Genomic DNA, 24,492 nt, shown 5'->3' with positions numbered 1-24,492 from the left:
TTACACTCAGTTGATTCCTATATGCTGTCTGTGTGGATCAGAAAGGATGGCTTCATGGTGGGGTCTGGGGAATTACATGTAGTTTCGGGTTCACCTCTGGGAACTCACTGTGTATTTAATTGTCATCCACCAAAGTGAGTCACTGCAGAACACAGGATGGTAGTTGACTTTTGTGAGTTATGAATTGGAATCACAAGAGACAACAGGTTTGGTGCCAGATCTTTTCATTCATATTTGTGTCTGTATCCTCATTTCCTGTTCTTAAAAACTTCTAAAAAATAATGGTATTTATATACCTTTTTGAAAAATTCAGACACTTTTTTATTTAACAAGTATTTTTAAAGTGTCTGTTATGTGGTGAATACTCAAAGCTCCTGCCCTGGTGGGAGACTTACAATCAAGATGGAGGGAGATACATAGAAGAATAGTGAAGAAGTAGGAATTTCCCTGGTGGTCCGGTGGTTAAGAATTCATCTTGCAATGCAGGGACACTGGTTTGATCCCTGGTCAGGGAACTAAGATCCCACATGCTGTGGGGCAACTAACACCCAATGCGGCCAAATAATAGTAATAATGAAGAAGTATATACACAGTATGTCAGGTAATAGTAAGAGCTATGGAGAACAAGAAAGCAGGCTTTTGTGATTGTTATTTTATGTAGGTGGCCAGGGAGGCCTCACCAAAAAGGTAACATCTGAGTAGAGGTCTCGGGAAGTGAAGGAGGCAACCATGCATCTGTCTAGGTGGGAAGACTGTTCCAGGCATAGGGAGCAGCAAGTGCAAAGGCCCTGAGGCCAGCACTCAAGGAACAGCAAGGAGGTTGGTGTGGACACGTGTGTCCGTGGCTTTGTGTTTTCTGATACTTTCTGATGATACCTTTACTGCTTCTACACACAGGGCCTGTGAATCCCGAGAGCTCCCTCCCACCCCAGTCCTTCAGTCTCTTACATTTTACCTTTCCCTTCTAGGAGGAGATTGTGTTGCGTTATCAGCGCAAACTCAGGACACCCATGGGGTACTCCCAGAACTGGGGCCGCTTCCTGAACCGTGTAAACTTGGTGGGAGACACTTCCCGCAATGATGTCTCTATAATGCTCCACGGAGTGAAGGAGTCTGATGGGGGAAACTACACCTGCCATATCTACCTGGGGAACCTGACATTCAGGAAAACCACTGTGCTGCAAGTGATCCTGAAAGAGTCCCGAAGTATGTAGCAACTGGCCGGGCAGGGAGGAGGGGCTGCATAGCCGGTAGGCAGGGGCAGTACCAGGGGGAAGCTGGAGAGGCTTCTAGGATGCACAATTTAAGGAGGCATCACTCTCAGGTCCTGTACTTGCCTGACCCTGATAAGCCTCGGACTTATCAAGCACTCCTACCCTGTGCTTGCATGACCTTGAGAGTAATCCCTCCTTAAATTTGGTGCCCTAGGCACCTTGCCTGCCTCACCCTAGTGCTTCCCTGATGGTAGGTCAAGGGAAAAAAAGATAATAATACTGAGTGAATGCCAACCCCTCTGCCAAGCCTCACTCATGGTTTCTGTAATATACCAATTTAAAGATACAGGAGCTCAGAGATGGGTTGGGGTCATTTTGACTTGGCTTCAAGGAAGATGCTCTATGCTCTGTAGTAGAAGGGAAGATGCTCCTGAGCTGGTGAGAGACAGCAAAGAACAGAGGAAACAGGAAGGGGAAGGAACCAAAAATAGAGGGAGTTTCTGATCCAAGGTTCTTTATTCTGGCAGTGTGTATTAAGGGCATTGGTGAGGAGGAGAGTAAAGACTCAATTGTGTTGACTGAGAGGGGTTGATAAGTGAGGGGTTAAAGTTAAACCAGAACCCAGTTAGCAGTCAGGATGTGGCCTGTGGACTTTGCCTTTTGCAAGGGCCCCAGGGGTTGGCTGTGGTTGGTTGGGGGCAGGGATAGGGGTGAGGAAGCACCTCTACCCTCAATACCTCTGGCCAGAGACTTAAGCCCATGGAGGCACCTTCTTGTCAATAACGGAGGATCCCAGCTAGAGAGGGAAGCAGGGCAGATGGCTTTCTTCACTCTCAGAAGTCTTAACCTGTGCTTCACAGGAAAGAGAAGCCATTAGCGGAAACTCATGCAACTTCTGAGCCCTCCACACCCACAAACAGACCTCCATCTACTCCATCCTCATCTTTGGCCTGCCATCCTGAGTGGCCTTCCCTTTGGGGGCTTATCTGAGCCCCTGTGCTCAGGTGGTACCCTCTTCTCCTTTTTAGGACCCTCACAACATGCCTCTTTAAGCTCATACTCCCCATGGGCTTCTGCCATTAAGCCCATGCATACACTCAACTCTTCCTCTTACCTGTGTCCTTGTCTACTTTAGCTCTCACCCTATGTCATACCTTTTCTTTTTTCTCTTCTTTCACTTAAACTTTATTTATTTATTTATTTTAATTGAATTACTTTACAGTATTGTGGTGGTTTTTGCCACACATCAACATGAATCGGCCATAGGCGTACATGTGTCCCCTCCCTCTTGAACTCCTCCCCACATCCCTCCTCACACCACCCCTCCAGGAGACACAGACATAAAGAACAGACTTTTGGACTCAGTGGGAGGAGTTGAGAGGGTGGGATGCTTGGAGAGAATAGCATTGAAAGATATACATTACCATATGTAAAATAGATAGCCAGTGTCTTACTTTTTCTTGAAACAGCTTTATCGAGATACAACTCACACGCCACACAGTTCACTCATTTAAAACGTACAACTCAGTGTTTTTAGTATATTCTGAGTTGTGCGACTTTCATCATAATACATTTCTTTCTAGACACCATCAGATAGTTTGCAGAGGACTGAACTCAGTGCTTCCTGTCTCATCCTGCATTAACTCCCAGCGCCCTGCAGCCAGCCTTCTACTTGTACCTCTCCTCCAGTGTAGGCCACAGAGGCACTCTAACTGTTCATCCTTGACTTTCCTACCCCAGCAGTATTGAACACCATGTTCTGTATATATTTAATATACTCTGTTAGGCACAACCTATCTGTCCATCCATCCATCCATCCATCCATCCATCTCTGTATATGAACTCCACCCAGATATTCCACAAATACTCAAACACGAATAATCCAAATCTACCACTCACACCTCTCCCCTGCCCACCTCTGCAACCTCAGTCGATGCCACCGCTATCTACACAATTATCCAACTGCATGCCTGGGAGTTGTACTTGATTTTTCCCTTTCCCAGGACCCCCAATCTAACAAGTCAACAGGTCCTGTCATTTAGACTGCTGACTTTGGATCTGTCTTCTTTCTCATCTGGCACCATCCCCTCATTCTGCCTGTCGACCTGTCTCAGGCTGTAGGCCTCTCACCAGTCTCTGCTTTCGCTTAGTCACTACCCCTCATCCTCGGTGCCATCTTTCTCAATCACAATCTGAACTTCCTACAACCTTTCAATGTCTTCTCCATTGCCTACAGAAAAAACAAAAAACAGAGCAAAACGAAAATTGAAACAAACTCCTCATTGAGATAATTAAGGTCCTTCATGACTTAGATCCTATTATCTACCCAGCCTCATTCCCCATCACGCCCTCACACGCAACCTTTGACCCAGAGCCATGGACCTCTTGCTAGTTTCTCTAAGCACCATCCTGAACCTAAAGGCTCCAGACCTTGGGTATAATGTCCCTACCTCCCTCACCCCTATCCTTCTCCCATTGTTGCTAAAATCTTTGATTGTTCCTTTCAGACTCAAACTTTAAAACTTTTGCTGACAAAGTCTCAGGTTCTGCTCCCCATAGAACTGGGTGCCCTTTTCTCAGCGCTGCTTTGTCCCCCATGCGGACTGCTCTCATAGCTCCTATAGCAGTCCGGTGTTCCGTGCACACTGTCCCCCTCCTTGAGGGCACGGACCATGCATCATTGGTCTTCGTATCTTCTGCGCCTAGTACTATCTGGCACCCAGGAGGTGTTTGATGTATGTGTTCGGAGTGAATTGAGAAATGGGTGAAGGGTGCTATATAGACGGATGAAGTGTCATGCTTGGTATCACGACTGTGGGGCTGTGTTGTAGCCTAGATACCTTTGAGAACAATCACTTCACCATAGAAAGGACAGCAGCCTCTACATGTCTGTTATTTGTGTCATTTGGTGAACCGCATTTTAAGATAGAATTGTTAATGTAACAGAAACTCTACGGTACGTCAGGTGATATTCTGTTTACCCACCCACCTTCATCTATATTTTAAGTGAAAAAGGGGTGGGCAAAGGCTGGTTCTCAGTCTAAAGGGGTGAGCTGGAGTCCCAGTGCTTCCGTGTGGGGTGAAGGCTGGCCTTCTCCTCCTCCTTCCTGACGTGGCGGTTGCTGCTTGGCATAGAACTGGTGAGGCTCCCAGCTCTTCTCTGGAATGTTGAGGCTCTGTCATTGCTCTCCTTTCCCAAGCGTTGGTGACCCCGGTAGCCCTCAGACCAGAGATCCTGGGTGGTAACCAGCTGGTGATCATCGTGGGGATTGTCTGCGCCACCATCCTGCTGCTTCCGGTTCTGATACTGATTGTGAAGATGGCCTACGGAAATAAGAGGTATGGGGCTGCTCCCATCTCTTGGACCGGGAGGCTCAGGTGCCTCTAGGCTGAAGTGGAGGAGAGTGGTAGGACCCTATGTGTACCATTTCCCCAGAAGGGTGTATTTTATTTATTTTTAGAAAGATGTATTCATTTACTGTGGTGGGTCTTCTCTAGTTGCGACGAGTGAGCTTCTTGTTACAGTGGCTTCTCTTGTTGCTGAGCACAGGCTCTAGGTGCTCAGGCTTCAGTCATGCGGTGAGTGGGCTCAGTAGCTGTGGTGCACAGGCTTAGTTGCTCCATGGCATGTGGGATCTTCCTGGACCAGGGAATCGAACCTGTGTCCCCTGCATTGGCTTGAGGAGTTTTAACCAATGAACCACCAGGGAAGCCCGGAAGGGAGTATTTTAAACTGGCCATCATCTGGGGTAATCACGTTAGATGTCATCATATAGTGACCCCACCTGCCTTGCTCACTGTTCAGTCTCTAAGTTGTCTCTGACTCTTTTGCGAGCCTATGGACTGTAGCCTGCCAGGCTCCTCTGTCCATGGGATTTCCCAGACAAGAATAGTGGAATAGGTTGCCATTTCTTTCTCCAAGGGATCTTCCTGACCCGGGGATCAAACCCATATCTTCTGCATTGGCAGGTGGATTCTTTACCACTGAGCCACCAGGGAAGCCTCTTCTGTTCTTGGTTGTCCTGAAAGGCCTTGCACATTCCCACATGATCCTCATTTTATAAGATTACAAAGACTTACAAATGTTTGTCCAAGTAGAGCATAATTAAGAGTATAAATCCTATGCAAGAACCATAATGGTGCTATTCAATGCCTGAAAGAAATGATTTTTGAATTACCCATAGTACGTATACACGTTTTAGAGAAGCTCAGATTTTGAAGGTTGTCAGTGACTTTATTTGAAGGACCACATTTTAATTATGAGAAGCTACTTTTGAATGGACAGCCTCAGGTCCTAAATTATTTTTAGTGAATGTATTTTTAAAGGCTTGAAGTTCTCTGTACATGCATGCTCAGAGCTGTGTCTGACTGTTTGCGACACCATGGACTATAGCCCTCCAGGCCCCTCTGTCCATGGGATTTTCTAGGCAAGAATACTGGAACGGGTTGCCATTTTCTCCACCAGGGGATCTTCCCGACCCAGGGATTGAACCTGTATCTGTTTGTTTCCTGCATTGAACAGGCAGATTCTTTACCAGTTCCATCACCTGCAGTTCTCCTAGTATCTCAGGAATTTGTAGATGCTCTGGTGTGAGCACTAGCATTTCACAGATTTTGGCTGGGCCATACCCTTCTGTTTACCCAGCTATTGATGAACTATGTTGCTAGGGCAAATTGACTCTCCTTTTGAAATAGTGTCAAGGGGCAAGAACCCCCATTTAGACTGAGTAGAGCTGACTTTTAGGTCTCCTTTCTCCACGGGACATGGATCATACAGAAACTGCTGGTGTCTGCTAGGTTTGCATTTGACTCCCCAGGGGCTTTCTGACTTGGTTTTGAAATTGAAAGTCTTTGCTCAGGGCAGGTGGGCAACACGGAACGAAGAGTTATACAGTGTGGCTTCCCTATCAGCTCACTTCCCTGATCTGGACCTGTTTCTCTCAAAATGAAGAACAGAACTCCAACGTCTGTGTATCTGTTTAGTCTAAGGAATAATCAGATGGATGTGTTGAGATTTGTGCATAAACATGGTTGCTGTAACAAAGGTTATAATTAAAAACTGAAATCATTGTCAGTGCCTGTCAGAAAGGTAATGATCCAATGAATTTCAGCAGTCAGTGAAATACTGCTCAGCCCTGTATGTAATGATGGGGAAAGATGTCCAAGAAGTAATATATAATGTATAGTAGGGTCTTATTTTAATAAAAAAGTAAATTATGTAATTCTCACTTCAGCAGCACACATACTAAATATATTCTGTGTGAGCATACTTATGCATTGAGAGAAGTTTGGAAGGATAATTTTAAAATACTAATAGTGCTATTTGGGAGAAAAGAAAAGGTGGGTCCTATGAAGGTAGGAGGTTTACTGGAACTTGAACTTCAGACTGTCTACATTTCTGTAATATTTGAATTATTTTACAATCAGAGCATACAACTTTATAATCAGGAAATATGATTAAAATATTTACACTTTGAGACAAAAAAACAAATTCCCCTTCTAGCTTTAACCCTGGTTGTTATTTTTAGCTGTACTTCAGGCCAAAGTAGAAAAACGGAAGGCCATTCAGTAGCAAAAGCAGAAGGCAAATGGTCAAGAGATCAAAGGCCAAGGGGCCAGGAAGGGGCCAGAGCTCCCAGCCCTGGGTGTTTGCCGGGTTGATTCTGCTTGTCCTTCCCCCAGGGAGAGTCCCAGAGCCTTTAAACTGGTGTCTTGCTGAGTTTCTGCTGCCCCCTGCTGGTCCAGCTTCTTCTCCCTAGTCCTCGGAAATGATGAAATCGAATCCCATGGAGTCCCTCTATTAATTCACTTACAGGAAGTTATTAGGGTGACAGTAGAGAGGCTGAGGGCTTCCCTTGTGGCTCAGCTGGTAAAGAATCTGCCTGCAGTACGGGAGACATGGGTTCGATCTCTGGGTTGGGAAGATCCCCTGGAGAAGGGAAAGGCTACCCACTCCAGTATTCTGGCCTAGAGAATTCTATGGATTGTATAGTCCATGGGGTTGCAAAGAGTCAGACACCACTGAGCAACTTTCACTCACTAGAGAGGCTGAAGCTGTCTTCAGCCCAGGCTTTCTCTAGATACTTCTCTGCTCTCCATTAAAGAGATGCATGCCTCAGATTCTAAGCTGAGCTGTGTAGTGTGGGCTGAAGGTGTCTAGAAGTGGGTCCTCCTCTGGGGTCTCTTTTTGTAAAAACAATGTGTGGTCTTGTGTTATCACCCTTGACTCTACAATGCCGGGTGGTTAATTGCACATGCTTTTCATGTCTTTGCAGTTCAGTCACTTCCACCACCCTGGTCAAAAGCCTGGAGAACACAGAGAAGGCTTGTGCAGAGGTAAGAGAAGAATTCTGCCATTCCAGGACCTCCCTGGCGGTCCAGTTGTTAAGACTCTGTGCCTCCAACACACGGGACATGGGTTTGATTCCTGGTCAGGGAACTAAGAGCCCACAGGCCTGTAGGGCCAAATAAATAAATAAAATAATAAAAAAAGACAAACCAAAAAACAGAATTATCCTGTTTTGCAGCTGTGCCCCATGAGGACAAGGTGGAGACTGCTCCAGCACCCAGGTGGTGTCTTTATCATTCTCCTGAGAACTGTGTCTCATTCATTGTTATGTCTCAGCACCTCCAGTGCCTGGCCCAGAGCAGTGCCTAGGAGATCTCCATCACTCAGTAACAGCCCAGGAGTAGTGAGGAGCATAGTGAGTAGGGGTGGGCGGGGCCAGCCCAGCAGCCCCGCCCAGTCTTGGAGGGTCCTGGGAAAGAGCACTGGACTCGGAATCGGAAAGTCCCGGTTCAAGCCCAGCTCTGCCACTCCTTGAGCCTCTGTTTTCTCATCCCCCAAATGAGGATAAGGACAAACACATTTGCCCAGTTGTGAGGTTCAAATAACGTGACGCTATGTGCAAGTGCTCTATAATCTCTGAGGCACTGTATCAATATGAGGGGTGATTATGATCCATTCTGAGGTTAAGTGACAGAAATCGTATGGACCTAACAGAAGCAGAAGATATTAAGAAGAGATGGCAAGAATACACAGAAGAACTGTACAAAAAAGATCTTCATGACCTAGATAATCACGATGGTGTGATCACTCACCTAGAGCCAGACATCCTGGAATGTGAAGTCAAGTGGGCCTTAGAAAGCAGCACTACGAACAAAGCTAGTGGAGGTGATGGAATTCCAGTGGAGCTATTTCAAATCCTGAAAGATGATCCTGTGAAAGTGCTGCACTCAATATACCAGCAAATTTGGAAAACTCAGCAGTGACCACAGGACTGGAAAAAGTCAGTTTTCATTCCAATCCCAAAGAAAGGCAATGCCAAAGAATGCTCAAACTATCGCACAATTGCACTCATCTCACACACTAGTAAAGTAATGCTCAAAATTCTCCAAGCCAGGCTTCAGCAATTTGTGAACCCAATGTTCAGGCTGGTTTTAGAAAAGGCAGAGGAACCAGAGATCAAATTGCCAACATCCGCTGGATCATCAAAAAAGCAAGAGAGTTCCAGAAAAACATCTATTTCTGCTTTATTAACTATGCCAAAGCCTTTGACTGTGTGGATCACAATAAACTGTGGAAAATTCTGAAAGAGATGGGAATACCAGAACACCTGATCTGCCTCTTGAGAAATTTGTATGCAGGTCAGGAAGCAACAGTTAGAACTGGACATGGAACAACAGACTGGTTCCAAATAGGAAAAGGAGTTCGTCAAGGCTGTATATTGTCACCCTGTTTATTTAACTTATATGCAGAGTACATCATGAGAAACGTTGGACTGGAAGAAACACAAGCTGGAATCAAGATTGCTGGGAGAAATATCAGTAACCTCAGATATGCAGATGACACCACCCTTATGGCAGAAAGTGAAGAGGAACTCAAAAGCCTCTTGATGAAAGTGAAAGTGGAGAGTGAAAAAGTTGGCTTAAAGCTCAACATTCAGAAAATGAAGATCATGGCATCCGGTCCCACCACTTCATGGGAAACAGTGGAAACAGTGTCAGACTTTATTTTTCTGGGCTCCAAAATCACTACAGATGGTGACTGCAGCCATGAAATTAAAAGACGCTTACTCCTTGGAAGGAAAGTTATGACCAACCTAGATAGCATATTCAAAAGCAGAGACATTACTTTGCCAACAAAGGTCCATCTAGTCAAGGCTATGGTTTTCCTGTGGTCATGTATGGATGTGAGAATTGGACTGTGAAGAAGGCTGAGCGCCGAAGAATTGATGCTTCTGAACTGTAGTGTTGGAGAAGACTCTTGAGAGTCCCTTGGACTGCAAAGAGATCCAAGCAGTCCATTCTGAAGGAGATCAGCCCTGGGATTTCTTTGGAAGGAGTGATGCTAAAGCTGAAACTCCAGTACTTTGGCCACCTCATGTGAAGAGTTGACTCATTGGAAAAGACTCTGATGCTGGGAGGAATTGGGGGCAGGAGGAGAAGGGGATGACAGAGGATGAGATGGCTGGATGGCATCACTGACTCGATGGACGTGAGCCTCAGTGAACTCTGGGTGTTGGTGTTGGAGAGGGAGGCCTGGCGTGCTGTGATTCATGGGATCGCAAAGGGTCGGACACAACTGAGTGACTGATCTGATCTGATCTGATCTGAGGTTAAGTGAAGGAGTTAATAGTTACATTAAATATTCAGGAACCTTTAGAAAGAGAGAATCAAGAACTTTTTCTTGATCATATTGGTTTGTGATAGTTTATATAAAAAATAAATAATTTCTAGTAGGAACTGAGAAATGGATTAATTTCCTTAAACTCCCCCCCCTTTTGTTCTTTCTTTTCTTCCCTCCTCTCTTCCCCCCTCCCTCCCTCTTTATTTCTTCCTTCCTGTTTTCCTTCTTCCTGCCTTCCTTTCTTTCCTTTGAAAAACTCTTCTTACATACCTATCCATCTTTTGGGCTGTTTGGGACCCAAGAGTAGGATTTTCTCACATCACAGTACAGGGGACTCCAGAAGTCTAAGAATTTGTCACTGGATGATATCACTTCCCCAGATAGTGACAGGGACGGGAGTCACAAAGTACCTCTGACCTCACAGACATGAAGTTCAGTGAGGGCTGTTCCTGCCATTGAAGCCCCATCGGAGAGATGATGACAATTACATGCTGATGAATGCTGTCCTGCCAAGACTCTAATTAGGAAGAAATAACCACAAAATTCAAATCATTAGGCAAAATAAGAATTCCCTGCTGCTACCTCAATGCCCATCCAAACAAAGACGTTGGACTTTTTTTTTTTTTTTCCTGGTCACACCGTGGGACAAGTGGAATCTTAGTTCCCAGACAAGGGATTGAACCCGTGCCCCCTGCATTGGGAGTGTGGAGTCTTAACCACTGGACCACCAGCGAAGTCCCAGAGGTTTGACTTTTGAACCAAAGAATTTGGTTCTTAATATAGTGTTCTTTGCCAATGAGTTAATTTTCAGGAAGTCTGAGGACTGGATTATTGTGACCTATGATCATTCTGTAGCTCTCAATAACCCTCAGAACCCACTGATTTTGGGGGTTGATGCCCTGTGAACATAGGGGATCATAAGAACATAGAAAAGAAAGCCTTTTCTCTGGCATGTAAGATTTGTTAAGTTTTAAGAATGTTTATATGATTTTCTCCCCTCCAGAAACATATTTATTCCTCAATAACCACACAAGAGGTGAACGATGAGGAGGAATCAAGTGGAAAATCAGAGGCCACCTACATGACCATGGTGAGGAATTGTTCTGGGTCCCGCTGAGCCTGGTGTCTGGAGGCAGGAAAAGAACTTGGGAAGGATATGGCAGACTCACGGGGGATGGACATTGTTAGGTTTCCTGGCGGGAGCAGGGGTTGGGGTGAGGTGGGGTGGTGGTGGGGTAAGGGGACACTCTGCTGAAGACAGAGCTTTTTCTAGGTAGTTGGAAATTGTAAGAAGTTGAAGCTCTGCTGGATAGAAGAGTAGTAGCAAACTTGTCCTTATACCCAATTTCGAGTCTTCTGAGCATCTCTAGGGCTAGAGAGGGTTGATCTTAGAGGTAAAAGGAAGTGCCATCATGAGGTTAGACAAAGATCTCTTCCTCATCAGCACAATACTGGTTTCACAATGTAGTGAAGAGGGACTGGAAGATCCTTGTACAAAAATCATGTCATGAGGAACTGTTTTCCTCCCTTTCAAAAGGTCCCTTCCAACTCTTAGATTTTTTTGTTTTTGCAGCATAAGATCATTATTTGCACTTTATTAACTGAACACAACACAAATTTACCATGCACATTAGATGCTCATATACACATGCCTGCAAGCCCAGCACCAATTACTTCCTAGTGCGTGTTGTGCTAAGGAACTGCTATATACGATTTAAGCCCTAGGTCCCTTAATGAATTCCATGTCTTTCCCAAGTCCTCTTTATGCTAGTAACATTCTTTATTTGATGCACCACTAACTATGAGAACTCTACTGTTTATGCTGTTTTACCCAATGCTCCTTTATTCACAGCCCTTACAGTTTTCCTATGGTGTCTGGATATTTTATTGTTGTTGTTTAGTCACTAAGTCATACCTGACTCTTTCGTGACCTCAAGGACTTTAGCCCACCAGGCTCCTCTGTCCATGGGATCTCCAGGCAAGAATACTGGAGTAGGTTGCCATTTCCTCCTCCAGGGTGTCTTCTTGACTCAGGGATCCAACCTGTGTCCCCTGCATTGGCAGTTGGGTTCCTTGCCACTGAGTCATATCCATTGGGATATTTTAAATACTTGCTAATTGCTTTATCTTGTTATTAAATTTTATTTTTTTACATTTCTGAGTATGACCTCTTCTCTGCACATATCTTTTAGAATTCCTTAGATTACTAATGGTTTTATCTTTACACTGATTTCTGCTGCTCCTGCTGCTGCTACTAAGTCGCTTCAGTCATGTCCAACTCTGTGCGACCCCATAGATGGCAGCCCACCAGGCTCCCCGTGCCTGGGATTCTCCAGGCAAGAACACTGGAGTGGGTTGCCATTTCCTTCTCCAATGCATGAAAGTGAAAAGTGAAAGTGAAGTCGCTCAGTCGTATCCGACTCTTAGCAACCCCATGGACTGCAGCCCACTAGGCTCCTCTGTCCATGGGATTTTCCAGGCAGGAGTACTGGAGTGGGGTGCCATCGCCTTCTCCACACTGATTTCTAGTTGGCTCCAATTCTGGATGGCCAACGTATATCCAAATATATACGTTCTAGTATGTCCTGGAGTGTTACGCGTCTTCAGTGTTAGCTTGTGAGCTTCTCCTTCACTGGTATTTTCCTGTAATTTACACTGTTTACTAAACTTACCTGTGTGTGCTCAGTCACATCCGACTCTTTGTGGTCCCACGGACTGTAGCCCGCCAGACTCCTCTGTCCATGGGATTCTCCAGGCAAGAACACTGGAGTGGGGTGCCATTTCCTGCTCTAGGGGATCTTCCTGACCCAGGGGTTGAATGCACACCTGCACTGGCAGGCAGATTCTTCGCGCTAGCTCCACATGTGTTGTTTAATCGCTCAGTTAAGCCCCACGGGGGCTCTTTGCCGACCCCTTGGCCTGCAGCGCTCCAGGTCTCCCTGTCCTTCACTATCTCATGGCGTTTGCTCAAACTCGTGACCATTGAGTCGAAGCTCCACCTGGGAAGCCCTAAACTAAATTTACCCACCAGTTGTATTTAAAGTCAATATCTTTCAACTCTTAGATTTTTTAAATTCTGTGACTTATTGTACCTTGACATAATCCAACTGCTGGAAGGCTGCATGCTGGATTTCCTGTAATAATACAGAGTCTGATTCCTATGTTCTCTTTGTTCAACTCTCCAGGGAAGTCTAGCACCTAGAAAAGACACTGGCTGTGTAGTGAGAAGGGCTAAGGACAAAAGGAATGAGCTGGCGAGGGACATGATGCTATTTGTAGATAAATAATAGCTGGTCAAGAATCCCCCTGCAGGGCGGGAGACCTGGGTTCGATCCCTGAGTTGGGAAGATCCCCTGGAGAAGGGAGCAGCTATCCAGTCCAGTATTCTGGCCTGGAGAATTCCGTGGACTGTGTAGTCCATGGGGTCGCAGAGAGTCGGACACGACTGAGGGACTTTCGCAATAGGCACCCCAGCCATGGAGGGAACAGTGTTCTGCTGTGTTCAGGAAGGCTGGCCTCCTCTGTTTACAGGATGATGGCTTGTGTTGTTTTCCTGTTACGCCAGCTCCAAGGACACATGACTCCCAGATGACTGCAGCAGAGAAAGGCTCTGCCAGGGCAGACTGAGATCAGAATCTGGCCTTGCTCCGCCAAGTGAAACGCGAGCTCCCCTCTGAAGTTGAACACAGTCACTCCCCTTCCCCCCATGCTTCTCCCATCATTGCCATGTGATGCTGCAGCAGCTGCCAGGACCTTGCCTTAGAGACCTGCTGACAACGGTGCCTGCTGCTCAGTGTGGCCGTCACCTGGGCGGTGCCGTTCGCAGACGCTCTGTGGGGCAGAGGTGACGGAGCAGTGAGCCACCTTCAGTGCCAGCGTCTCATGCTTGGCGCCAGGTGTTTGCGATTTAAACTCTGCAGAAAACAGCACCCATGGCCCCTTGAAACGGATCCAATAAAGCAAGTGTGATGGGGGACCAGGGCCACAGACTCAAAGCCCTTCAGGGGCTCGTCAAGCTACTGCAAAACACTGTGTCAAGTTACACACCGCTGTGGGTGAATTCTGGCCTGTGTACCACTTGTTTGAGACTTCAGGTAGGGGGCTGTTATCTGATAGAGAGCAGGGGTAACAAAGAAATTTTGCTTAAAAAAAAATTTTTTTTTTTGATTTTTTGTTCATCATGGATTTTTTTTTTTTACATTGATGTTTATTTTTGACTACACCTGCAGTGTGCAGGATCTTAAATCCCCAGCCAGGGACTGAGCCCTTGCCCCCCTACCCGTGCCTCCCTGGTGTCCTGACCACTGGGCCGCCAGGGAAGTCCCAGAACCTTTGCTTTTCTATTAAATTTACTTAAATGGAGGGGCGCCATACCACGTCCTCTTTCTGAGGCCATGTGGCACAATGGTTACAATCCCTAGCTTTGGAGTTGGACAGACCAGCATCCGCATCTTTACCCTGACTTAGAAGCTGGATCGTCTTGGGCAGTGGGCAGGTAACTTGGTTTCTTGAGCTTCAGTTTCCTCATCCTTAATGGGAATAATATTAATAAAACCTACCTCTTGGGTGGTGAGGAACAAATGAGGTAGTGCAGCGTGTGAAATTCAGAACTGGCCCAGAGAGATGGAAGGAGCTCAGTAAATGGTAACTATTATGATTGAAATGCTTCTTACAAATATGCTTTTGTTTCTCTCCCCCCCACAGAACCCAGTTTGGCCTTCTCTGAGGTCAGCACCAATTAGCCCTCCAGACCAAAGGTCAACTTGGGGAATGGCAAAAACAGAGCAAGCCTTCTGAGAAGGGGTGGTCCTTTTACCCTTGGCTGCGGCAGAGACTCTCTTTGTTGTGTGTCCTGAGTCCATCCATGTAGCGGTTGTTTCAGACCCTCTGCCCTCCCAGTCCTCTTCCTGCCTCCCTGTTTGGGCAGAGGGCTGACGATGGAGGGCTCGAAGGCCAGCAAAGAGACTGGACAGCCCTGGAGGAAGACAGGCTGATAAGAGGCAGCATGGACTTGGTCCCCCTGGAGTGAGACTCTGGTCCTGGGGACCCTGGTCAGCTGCCGCAGTGGCCTCGAGCATCCCTTCAGGTCAGACCCTCTGCTTGGACAGTGCTCTCTGTGGAAGGTTCCAGAGAAGAAACAGAGATAAAAACCACCCCAAATGATTATTCCTTTGGCCAACGATCCCTAAATAAATGCAGTCTGTGGCAATCATCCTGTGTTTCTACCCTGGCTGAAGGGCATGTGGAGTGCTGGTGAAGAATCTGTAGTTGGGAACTCCTGAAACAGCTGAAGTGACTGGAAGAAAGCCCTGCTGTGACTCACACGTTGGGGGCCAGTTTGAGGCCTGAGGAAGTTTGGGGGGCATGAATGGGGTGGAAGTGGGGTATGAATACATCTCTTCGATGTAACTCAGTGCTTCTTGACGCCGGCTGGGTATCAGAGTGGCTGGTGGCTCTTGGTTGGGCCCCACCAGAGGTCTGGATAGACTATATGGGTGGATCTGGAGCACTTGTCTTTTTCAGAAGCGACACTCCTGGGTCGCCAAAGCGGACAGCCACTGATTTAACTCTTGGTCTGAAATGTGAGATTCCTTTCCTTTCGGTTCCTTTACTGTTGTAAGATTTAATAAGGCTAGTTGTTTGTTTTTTTTTTAAATCCTCTGGTTCTGAACTCCTGTTTCTAGTCTGGGCTCAGCTCAGATCTCTTTGTCTTTACTCCCATACGGCCTGCCTCAGGTACTGTGTCCCATTTTCCCCTCTTAGCCATTTAGGGCCTGGATAAAGAGCAGATCCTTTGTAGGTCTCTGATTTCTGATCCAGTCTCAAGTTGAGGTAATTTTTAATATTTTTTAGCTGCACCCCACAGCACGTGGGATCTTAGTTCCCTGATCAGTGATCGAACCCATGCACCTTTCATTGGAAGTGTGGAGTCTTAACCACTGGACCACCAGGGAAGTCCCAGAGCTACATTTTTGAGTGATTTCCCTAACTCTCCAGATTTCAAGGACCCTCCACTAGACACTCATCATTAACTTTCTCTTTTACCAGCTGTCCTCTGGTCTCTACTTGGAGGCTTGAAGCCTCTTTTTGTTCAGCCATGGCTAAGAGTTGTGAAATGTTTCCTCCTCATTGTTAGCTCTCAATAAGGAGCATGTCAGTAATTTACAATATGTGGATTAAGGCAATATCCTGTCCGAGACATATCAGAGAGGGGAGACATGTTGACATGATGGGGTGGGGACCCTCTTTCATATACTAAGAGTTCATGGGGAGGAAGTGGTTTCATTTCTGACTTATTAGGCAACATGCTTTCCTGGGCTAAGGGGCCCTTTTCCACTTCCTCAAATATTGTTTTCATGTGATGACAACCTTCAGGATACTGAGTGGAGTGGATGGATGGTGATTGTACATCTGTTGTCCTGGGTAGAAAGGAATACTTGGGATAAGGGCTGAGTGGGGCAGGCAGCTTCTCCATGTGCTCCTCCCTACAGAGGGTGCTCTGCCCCGCAAGTGTGCACATAGCCCTGCAGGGTTTGACTAGCGCACATCAAATTTGAATTCCATTCATTCAAGGTTAAGCTTTCATTCTGAGGAGGAAGAAGAGGAAGTCTACCTCTCTCCCTCAACTCTGCCTCTCCACAAATCTTCCTCTTACACACAGGCATGGAGTTAAGGTTGAGAGCGCAAGTTCACAGCTGTCAAATACAATTTTGCCGCAAACCAAAATAGCCCTGCAGGGGCCCATGGGAAAGACCTGCCTGCCCCCTATGCCCTTCGCTTAGGGGTGGTTGTCTACTAAATCCAGGACCATGAAGGCATATGGCGTAGGGAATGGCTTCTAGGTGAAACAAACCTGGTTTAAACTGTGGTTCTGCCTCTTACTCTCTGTTCAATATGACGAAGTTGATGTCAATTCTTTGAGGCTATTTGCCAGATAGAAAATAATCATGGGAACTAAATGAGGTCGGTTAGGGGCTAGAGCCTGGTCTGGGTCCTCCATCCCCTTCCAACATGTTTTCCCCAGTGGATTTGTCATCTGATGATTCAGTCCCCATCTTATTACTTTTTATGTCTATGGGCAGGAAGCCCTGCAACCCTAAATATAATAACTAAGTCCTTCTTCTCATCCAAAGAAAGAGTTAGGAAGCCAAACTTGGGAAAGGATTTTGCATAGCTTTGAGGGGTGACGTTCTGAAGGGCAAGACAGCTGCTAGAGATGGAGCAAGTTGGATCTCCTTGTAGATCCAAGCAGTTATGTTACTTGAATTTGCAGTATTTTAAGTCTCTAGGTGACCAGATGCTCCCATATTCAAAGGCTTCCAGAAGTGACCAAATTTTTGCCAACAGAAAGCAGCCTAAGGGTGGAGGGGGTGGGGCCATCCAGGAATAATGGAGAATCTGGCACCATCAGAGTTTGGCTACTGGAATTGAAACAGTTCAGCCTGTCCCCTGGGGACCTACAGAAGACATGCCTCCTTTAGAAGACTTCTGCCTTCTTGCCAGCCCTTCAGTCTTTTTCTCTTTGCCACCTCACTCTTTCTCCTTTTAGCTAGTCTATGTTCTTACATGTCTATACTGGGAATTTTCTTAAAAACACCAGCTCTTTGTACATGTATGTGTGTGTGTGTGTTTGGAAGCGGTCATGCTGCCATTGATTTGGCTCAGTTACTTAGACCTAGAGAACCTTAGGTTGCAAGTTTTGTCCCAACCCAGACCAGTTATCTTCTTACTGAGAGTAAACCAAAGTTTCTCAGAACTTCTGACCTTCTGTCCTGGCCAGTTGGTTTGCAAATGTGGTTCGTTCTTCCTCAAGGGAGATCAGGTGGCCCATTACCACTTCTATAAAAACCAACTCTTGAAACATCCCTTCTTCATCAAAAAATAAGGGAACTTGGAGTTTTAACAGAAAGCTAAACCCTTTCATATTTCCTAGATGGTGAGAGCAATAGTGACTTACTTTGTCCCAGAACTCCCCAAACCCTTGTCTGAATTCCCCATTGTATGCTCATGGCCTCTGACACTGGGTACATCTTGTCTACCCATCCACACCTCCCATTTTTTTCCCCCATGCTCCAAATACCTTTGTCTTTTGGGCTTCTGAGCCTTTGCTCTTGGTGTTCCCCTGTCTAGAATTCTCTTTTTCTTCTTACCTGCCCAAATAAACATTTCTTCAAGGACCTGCTTGAGTCTTGCTTGGGTGATGGTCCATTTCTACGTGTCTCTACACTTACTGGATTTTATTATCTGATGTTTTCTAATTGTTTCATGGGTGTGGGTTTTATTTTCTCTGAGAGATCTTAAACTCTTTAGAGATCCTGCTTTAGGTCTTTTCTGTGAGTGTTGCAGTATCTGACTCCATGTGGGGAAATCCTTCATTGAATGGAATTCCTAGAGAATAGGGTAGCTGAACCTGGCTCCCAGTCCTGGTTCCACCACTCTTTGGCTGTGAAAGGTCAGGTTGATGGAGTTTCTGCTCTTTCCCAAGACATGAAATAGATATTCATTCATACATTCATTCTCATCTCCTCAGGGACTAATAGTGGCCTAGCACAAACTAAGAGGAATAAGACAGAACCCCTGTCTTTAAGGAGCTACAGTCTAGTTGGGGAGGTAAGATATAAAAACAAAAAACGACAATACTCCCTGGCTTAAGCAATCCCAGGGGTACCGTAGATGAGAGTTGAGACATTTATCTGTCTAGAAGGTAAACTTTCACAGACTGAGTTGGTTCTCATTCTTGTTTATGTCTCTAGTTTCTAGCCTTGTGTTTGGCACACAGGGGACATTAGATATTTGAGTTTGTTGTATGAAGGAACTGATGAGTGAGCGGACCCAGGGTCAAGCAGCACAGAGAGAAGTATGTAGGTACAACAAGGAAGGGGTTACTTTGTAGCAGATTTAAAAAAAAAACTATTTATGTTTTATTTGTTTATGGCTGCACTGAATCTTCACTGCTGCGAGCTGGGTCAACTCTCTAGTTGTAGCGCACGGGCTGCTCATTGTGCTGGCTTCTCTTGTTGCGGAGCACAGACTAGGGGCGCGGGCTTCGGTAGGTGTGGCATTCAAGCTCTAGAGCATGTGTGATTCTGTGGTTGTGGGGCACGGGCTTAGTTGCCCCACTGTATGTGGGGTCTTCCCGGACCAGGGATCAAACCTGTGTCCCTTACATTTTTGGCAGGCAGATTCTTAATCACTGGACCACCAGGGAAGTCATTTAGTAGATTTTTGAAGAAGGACTAGGAGCTAGCTGAACAGACAAGGGAGAAAGGGCATTCCTGGAAGAGGAAACTTCAAAGGTAGAGACACCATGATGTGAAGCTCTTGCATGGGGTAAGAGAAACCTCGAAACTTGCCTGGTGCAGAACGGCTTGGGAAGGGTCGGGGCAGAGAAGAAAGGTGAGTGCTATTGTTATTCCTGAGCAGGCCACTTGGTGCTGTACACATTTAATCCCAAGCTTGTTCCTGCTCGCCAGCCCCTTCTTCCCAGCCTCCCATACCTGGCCTCTGCACTGCTTCTTGCTCCTGGGATGCACCCCTTTTAATATTCATTGAAGGCATTACTTCTTAAACTTTCATGTGCTCAAGAAACATCTAAAGATCTTGTTTAACATGCAGATTCTGATTCTTTGGGTCTGAGGTGGGACCCATGACTCTGCATTTCTAAGGAGCTCCCAGGTGAGGCTGAGGGTGTTGGTCCAGTAAGGCAGTGGCACCCAGGGGTTCTCTGTAGCCTCAACTAAGAATTCCAAAGGCAGGGGAGGGAGGAGGGAGGAGGGTTCGGGATGGGGAACACATGTATACCTGTGGCGGATTCATTTTGATATTTGGCAAAACTGATACAATTATGTAAAGTTTAAAAATTAAATAAAATTTAAAAAAAAAAAGAATTCCACAGGCAAAAGGAAACCACCTTCCTTTGGATTATTTGTAACATTCTTCTGCCAGCAGGATAGAAAATTGAGTGTTGTCTAATCCAGTCTTCAGGGATAAATGGCACTGGGTAGAAATGCTGAAAAGAGGGCCCCATTCCCCAGATAGCCCGTCTTCAATAGTGGTGTCTTCGTTTTGCAGATTATTGATTACCTCTTTGAGTTTCTGCTTCCCAGGCTTTTATTGGCTCCTGGGGCAAGGCATACCTTTTTGAAGCAGATGGGCATCTGGAAGCCCGGTTGAGCTGTGGGGAGGCTCGAGGTCTGCTCTCTTCCCAATTCACCCTGCCAGGGTGCCTCTCCCCTGACCCATTGCCTTCTGACTCTTGGTCCTGGAGAGCTGAATTGGACAAAGGCTATACTAAGTCACAGGCTTGGCTTCTCTTAGCCAAGTTCTGGATAGAGGCAAAGGAACTTCTGGGTCTGTTTCTTAGACGTCCCCCAAATAGAAGCTTTTGGACCCAGTGTGAGACCAAGTGAGCTGGGTAAGCAAGCAGCTTCCCTGGGCCTCACAGGCATGCTCAACAGCGTTAAGAAAAATGAGGAGGCCGGCTACATCAAACCAAAACTCTCCGCCAGACATGTGTCTGCGGCAGCATGGTGCTGCAGACTGGGACCGGGCTGAGGGGCTGGGAGGGAGCTGGAGGGACCCTGGACCGATGTCGTTGTATCCCTGTGAGTGCACCTGAGAGCCAGGCCAGTGCTGATGGCAGAGGAGGCCTGGGATCTGAGGGTTGTGGCCACCAGGAGACCCTTTTCTCCTAGGCTACCCCATCTCTCCTTCTCTGATTTCTCTTCCTTTGGGCTGTGAGCTCTGTGAATGAGCCAGCTAGAGCCAGACTCTGGTGAAGTGAGAGAGGCACTTTGGCAACAGAGTCTCTGTAAGATCAGGTGCGGATAAGCACCTCTGGTGTGGAGAAGCTCAGAGGTCTTCTCCCCACACCTCTGCCTTCAGCAACTGCCACCCACATTTGACCCACTTCACTCCTCCTCAACCTAGGATGGCTTCAGTGGCCTGGGCTAGATTTCACTGCCTTCTCAATAATGTGGATGATGTCCCATCCCTCTCCAAATTCACTCATTCATTCATCCAGGGTACCGCTGGGCAGCTAGGCAGCACCGGTGTCTGCTCTGAACTCAGCACTGTGCTGGCCTCCCATTTGATTCCTTTGTGCCCTGACTCTTTCTGCATTCTGTTACACACACACACACACAGACACACACACACACACAGGCATCTTGCTTCATCTATTCTGGTTTTCTCTTCTCTGTGTCTCTAAACAACCCAAGGGAAGTTCTCATGTCTCCTTCCCTTGGTAACAGGTGATATGGATTGCTGGATATATGCAGTGTTTCACACAGACCTCAGCTTGAGTCCTGACTCCAGCCCTGCCCTTAACTATTAATATCATAGGTAACTTAAGTGGGCTCAAGTTAAAGATGGGCTCAATAAAAGACAGAAATGGTATGGACCTAACAGAAGCAGAAGATGTTAAGAAGAGGTGGCAAGAATACACAGAAGAACTGTACAAAAAAGATCTTCATGACCCAGATAATCACGATGGTGTGATCACTGACCTAGAGCCAGACATCCTGGAATGTGAAGTCAAGTGGGCCTTAGGAAGCATCACTATGAACAAAGCTAGTGGAGGTGATGGAATTCCAGTTGAGCTATTTCAAATCCTGAAAGATGATCCTGTGAAAGTGCTGCACTCAATATGCCGACAAATTGGAAAACTCAGCAGTGGCCACAGGACTGGAAAAGGTCAGTTTTCATTCCAATCCCAAAGAAAGGCAATGCCAAAGAATGCTCAAACTACCACACAATTGCACTCATCTCACACACTAGTAAAGTAATGCTCAAAATTCTCCAAGCCAGGCTTCAGCAATATGTGAACCGTGAACTTCCAGATGTTCAAGCTGGTTTTAGAAAAGGCAGAGGACCTGGAGATCAAATTGCCAACATCCGCTGGATCATCAAAAAAGCAAGAGAGTTCCAGAAAAACATCTATTTCTGCTTTATCAACTATGCCAAAGCCTTTGACTGTGTGTATCACAAGAAACTGTGGAAAATTCTGAAAGAGATGGGAATACCAGACCAACTGACCTGCCTCTTGAGAAACCTGTATGCAGGTCAGGAAGCGACAGTTAGAACTGGACATGGAACAACAGACTGGTTCCAAATAGGAAAAGGAGTATGTTAAGGCTATATATTGTCACCCTGCTTATTTAACTTATATGCAGAGTACATCATATGAGAAACGCTGGGCTGGAAGAAGCACAATCTGGAATCAAGATTGCTGGGAGAAATACCAATAACCTCAGATATGCAGATGACACCACCCTTAGGGCAGAAAGTGAAGAAGAACTGAAGAGCCTCTTGATAAAAGTGAAAGTGGAGAGTGAAAAACTTGGCTTAAAGCTCAATATTGAGAAAATGAAGATCATGGCATCCGGTCCCATCACTTCATGGCAAATAGATGGAGAAACAGTGGAAACAGTGGCTGACTTTATTTTTCTGGGCTCCAAAATCACTACAGATGGTGATGGCAGCCATGAAATTAAAAGATGCTTACTCCTTGGAAGGAAAATTATGACCAACCTAGACAGTTTATTAAAAAGGAGAGACATTATTTTGCCAACAAAGGTTTGTCTAGTCAAAGCTATGGTTTTTCCAGTAGTCATGTGTGAATGTGAGAGTTGGACTATAAAGAAAGCTGAGCACTGAAGGATTGACGCTTTTGAACTGTGGCGTGGAGAAGACTCTTGAGCGTCCCTTGGACTTCAAGGAGATCCAACCAGTCCATCCTAAAGGAAATCAGTCCTGGGTGTTCATTGGAAGGACTAATGTTGAAGCTGAAACTCCAATACTTTAGCCACCTCATGCAAAGAGGTGACTCATTTGAAAAGACCCTGATGCCAGGAAAGATTGAGGGCAGGAAGAGAAGGGGATGTCAGAGGATGAGATGGTTGGATGGCATTACCAACTCAATGGACATGAGTTTGAGCAAACTCCAGGAATTGGTGATGGACAGGGAGGCCTGGCGTGCTGCAGTCCATGGGGTCGCAAAGAGTTGGACATGACTGAGCGACTGAATTGAACTGAACTTGAGTGGGTTAGGCCCTGTTGTCCTCTGTTTCCTCATTGCAATTAACAAAAAGAAAGGGAAAAGGATGAATTGAGAGAGCAGCATTGACACACATACACTACTTATCTCAGGTGGCCTTGGCCCGCAATCGCTTGGAGGGAGGCTTGGGTTCCCAGCCACAGAGCGAGGCCAGGCTGTGGTGGTGAGTGCACCAGATCCTGGCCATTAGACCAGCGGTCAGTGACAAGGGGCCTGGCCCTTTGGCTTTACAGAAAAGAATTTCCACAAAGACAGAAAGTAGGGAAGCAAGTAGTTATTAAGAGGAAGAAAGAGTACAGGATGTGTGCATAGACACAAGTGCAAACTCAGAGGGAAAGTCCTTGAACTGTGCTCACATGGCAGTTAAAATGACTTACGTGGGGCATTTCTTCCTGTTTTCCTTTGGCCAATCATTTTGAGTTGCCTGATCATTTTGAGTTGCCAGTTTATATTTGGTATATCTCAGGATCCTTCCATGTGTGTACAGGCGTTTCTTAGCCAAGATGAATTCTACCGCAAAGGTCTGTGGGTAGAGCATCCATTGACATCGATCCCCCTTTAACCTCCAAGGAGCCTTTCTGTGCACATGTGGTTGGGGAGGTCTCCTGATTTCAAGAATGAGAAATATGTTTTCTAGGCAGGGCCCAGCCTCCTCCCTTAATTGTCCTACTCTTACATTATATTAGGGCTTCCCTAGTGGCTCAGACAATAAAGAATCTGCCTACAATGCAGGAGACCCAGTTTGGATCCCTGGGTTGAGAAGACCCCCTGGAAAAGGGAATGGCTACCCACTCTAGTGTTCTTGCCTGGAGAACTCCATGAACTGAGGAATCTGGCGGGCTACAGTATTATATCATTTTTATTATTGTAATTATTGAACAACAGCATATAATTATAATTCATTCATAATTATTCATATATATATAATGAATATTATATGAATTCATAATCATATATATTATTCATAATTTATGTAATTATTGAACAACAACAATTATTGTTGTTGTGTTAGTCACTCAGTTATGTCTAGCTCTTTGCACCGCCATGGACTGTAGGCCACCAGACTCTCTGTCCATGGGATTGTGCAGGTGAGAATACTGGAGCGGGTAGCCATTCCCTTCTCCAGGGGATCTTCTCGACCCAGGGATTGAACCTGGGTCTCCTGCATCGCAGGCAGATTCTTTACTGTCTGAGCCACCAGGGAATCATATTATTAATACTTACATATATATTATATTATTATTCCGCAGGGAATGACTCTCCAATTGCTTTACCCTGGGGGGTGGGCATGTATCTCCTGTTTCACGACCCTGTGTGAACTAGACAGCTAGTGGGAAGCTGCTGTGTAACACGGGGAGCTGAGCTCTGTGATGGCCTAGAGGGCTGGGATGGGGGAGGTGGGAGGGAGGCTCAAGAGGGAGAGGATGCTTGTGTACTGATCCATGTTGTTGTAGGGCAGAAACTAGCCCAACATTGTGAAGAAACTATACTCCAATTAAAAAATAAACTTAAAAAAGAAGAAAGCACTTCTTCCAGGCTTATATCGAGGTAGAGACTTGTTCAGACTTGGTACAGAGTTAATGCTCTCAGAT

The 24,492-nt window shown here is 46.1% G+C and overlaps 1 protein-coding gene and 1 long non-coding RNA gene across 8 annotated transcripts in view; one reads left to right on the top strand and one right to left on the bottom strand.

Moving 5' to 3' along the window:
- Positions 1-15,055, top strand: part of JAML (junction adhesion molecule like) — a 31,200-nt gene extending 16,145 nt beyond the window's left edge. For 3 of the 7 annotated variants that reach the window (XR_009490574.1, XR_009490575.1, XR_009490576.1), the window contains 5 exons: positions 969-1,206; positions 4,415-4,553; positions 7,490-7,550; positions 7,742-10,587; positions 10,847-10,933. Coding sequence is in view for 2 of the 7 variants with exons in the window: in XM_005215818.5 (XP_005215875.1) it covers positions 969-1,206; positions 4,415-4,553; positions 7,490-7,550; positions 10,847-10,933; positions 14,548-14,640 (618 nt within the window). In the remaining 5 variants the exon portion in view is untranslated. 7 annotated transcript variants of the gene reach the window in all.
- LOC132342272 (uncharacterized) lies at positions 1,712-4,415 on the bottom strand. Its single transcript, XR_009490590.1, has 2 exons — positions 4,204-4,415; positions 1,712-2,061 (listed from the first exon to the last, which is right to left on the bottom strand). It is a non-coding gene; the product is annotated as an uncharacterized lncRNA (long non-coding RNA).
- Positions 15,056-24,492: the final 9,437 nt, after the last annotated feature.

The sequence above is a fragment of the Bos taurus genome, chromosome 15, assembly GCF_002263795.3.
Source record: "Bos taurus isolate L1 Dominette 01449 registration number 42190680 breed Hereford chromosome 15, ARS-UCD2.0, whole genome shotgun sequence".
NCBI classification, from domain to species: Eukaryota; Metazoa; Chordata; class Mammalia; order Artiodactyla; family Bovidae; genus Bos; species Bos taurus.
Note: the sequence above shows the minus strand (reverse complement) of the source record. Positions and strands in the feature narration are given on the sequence as shown.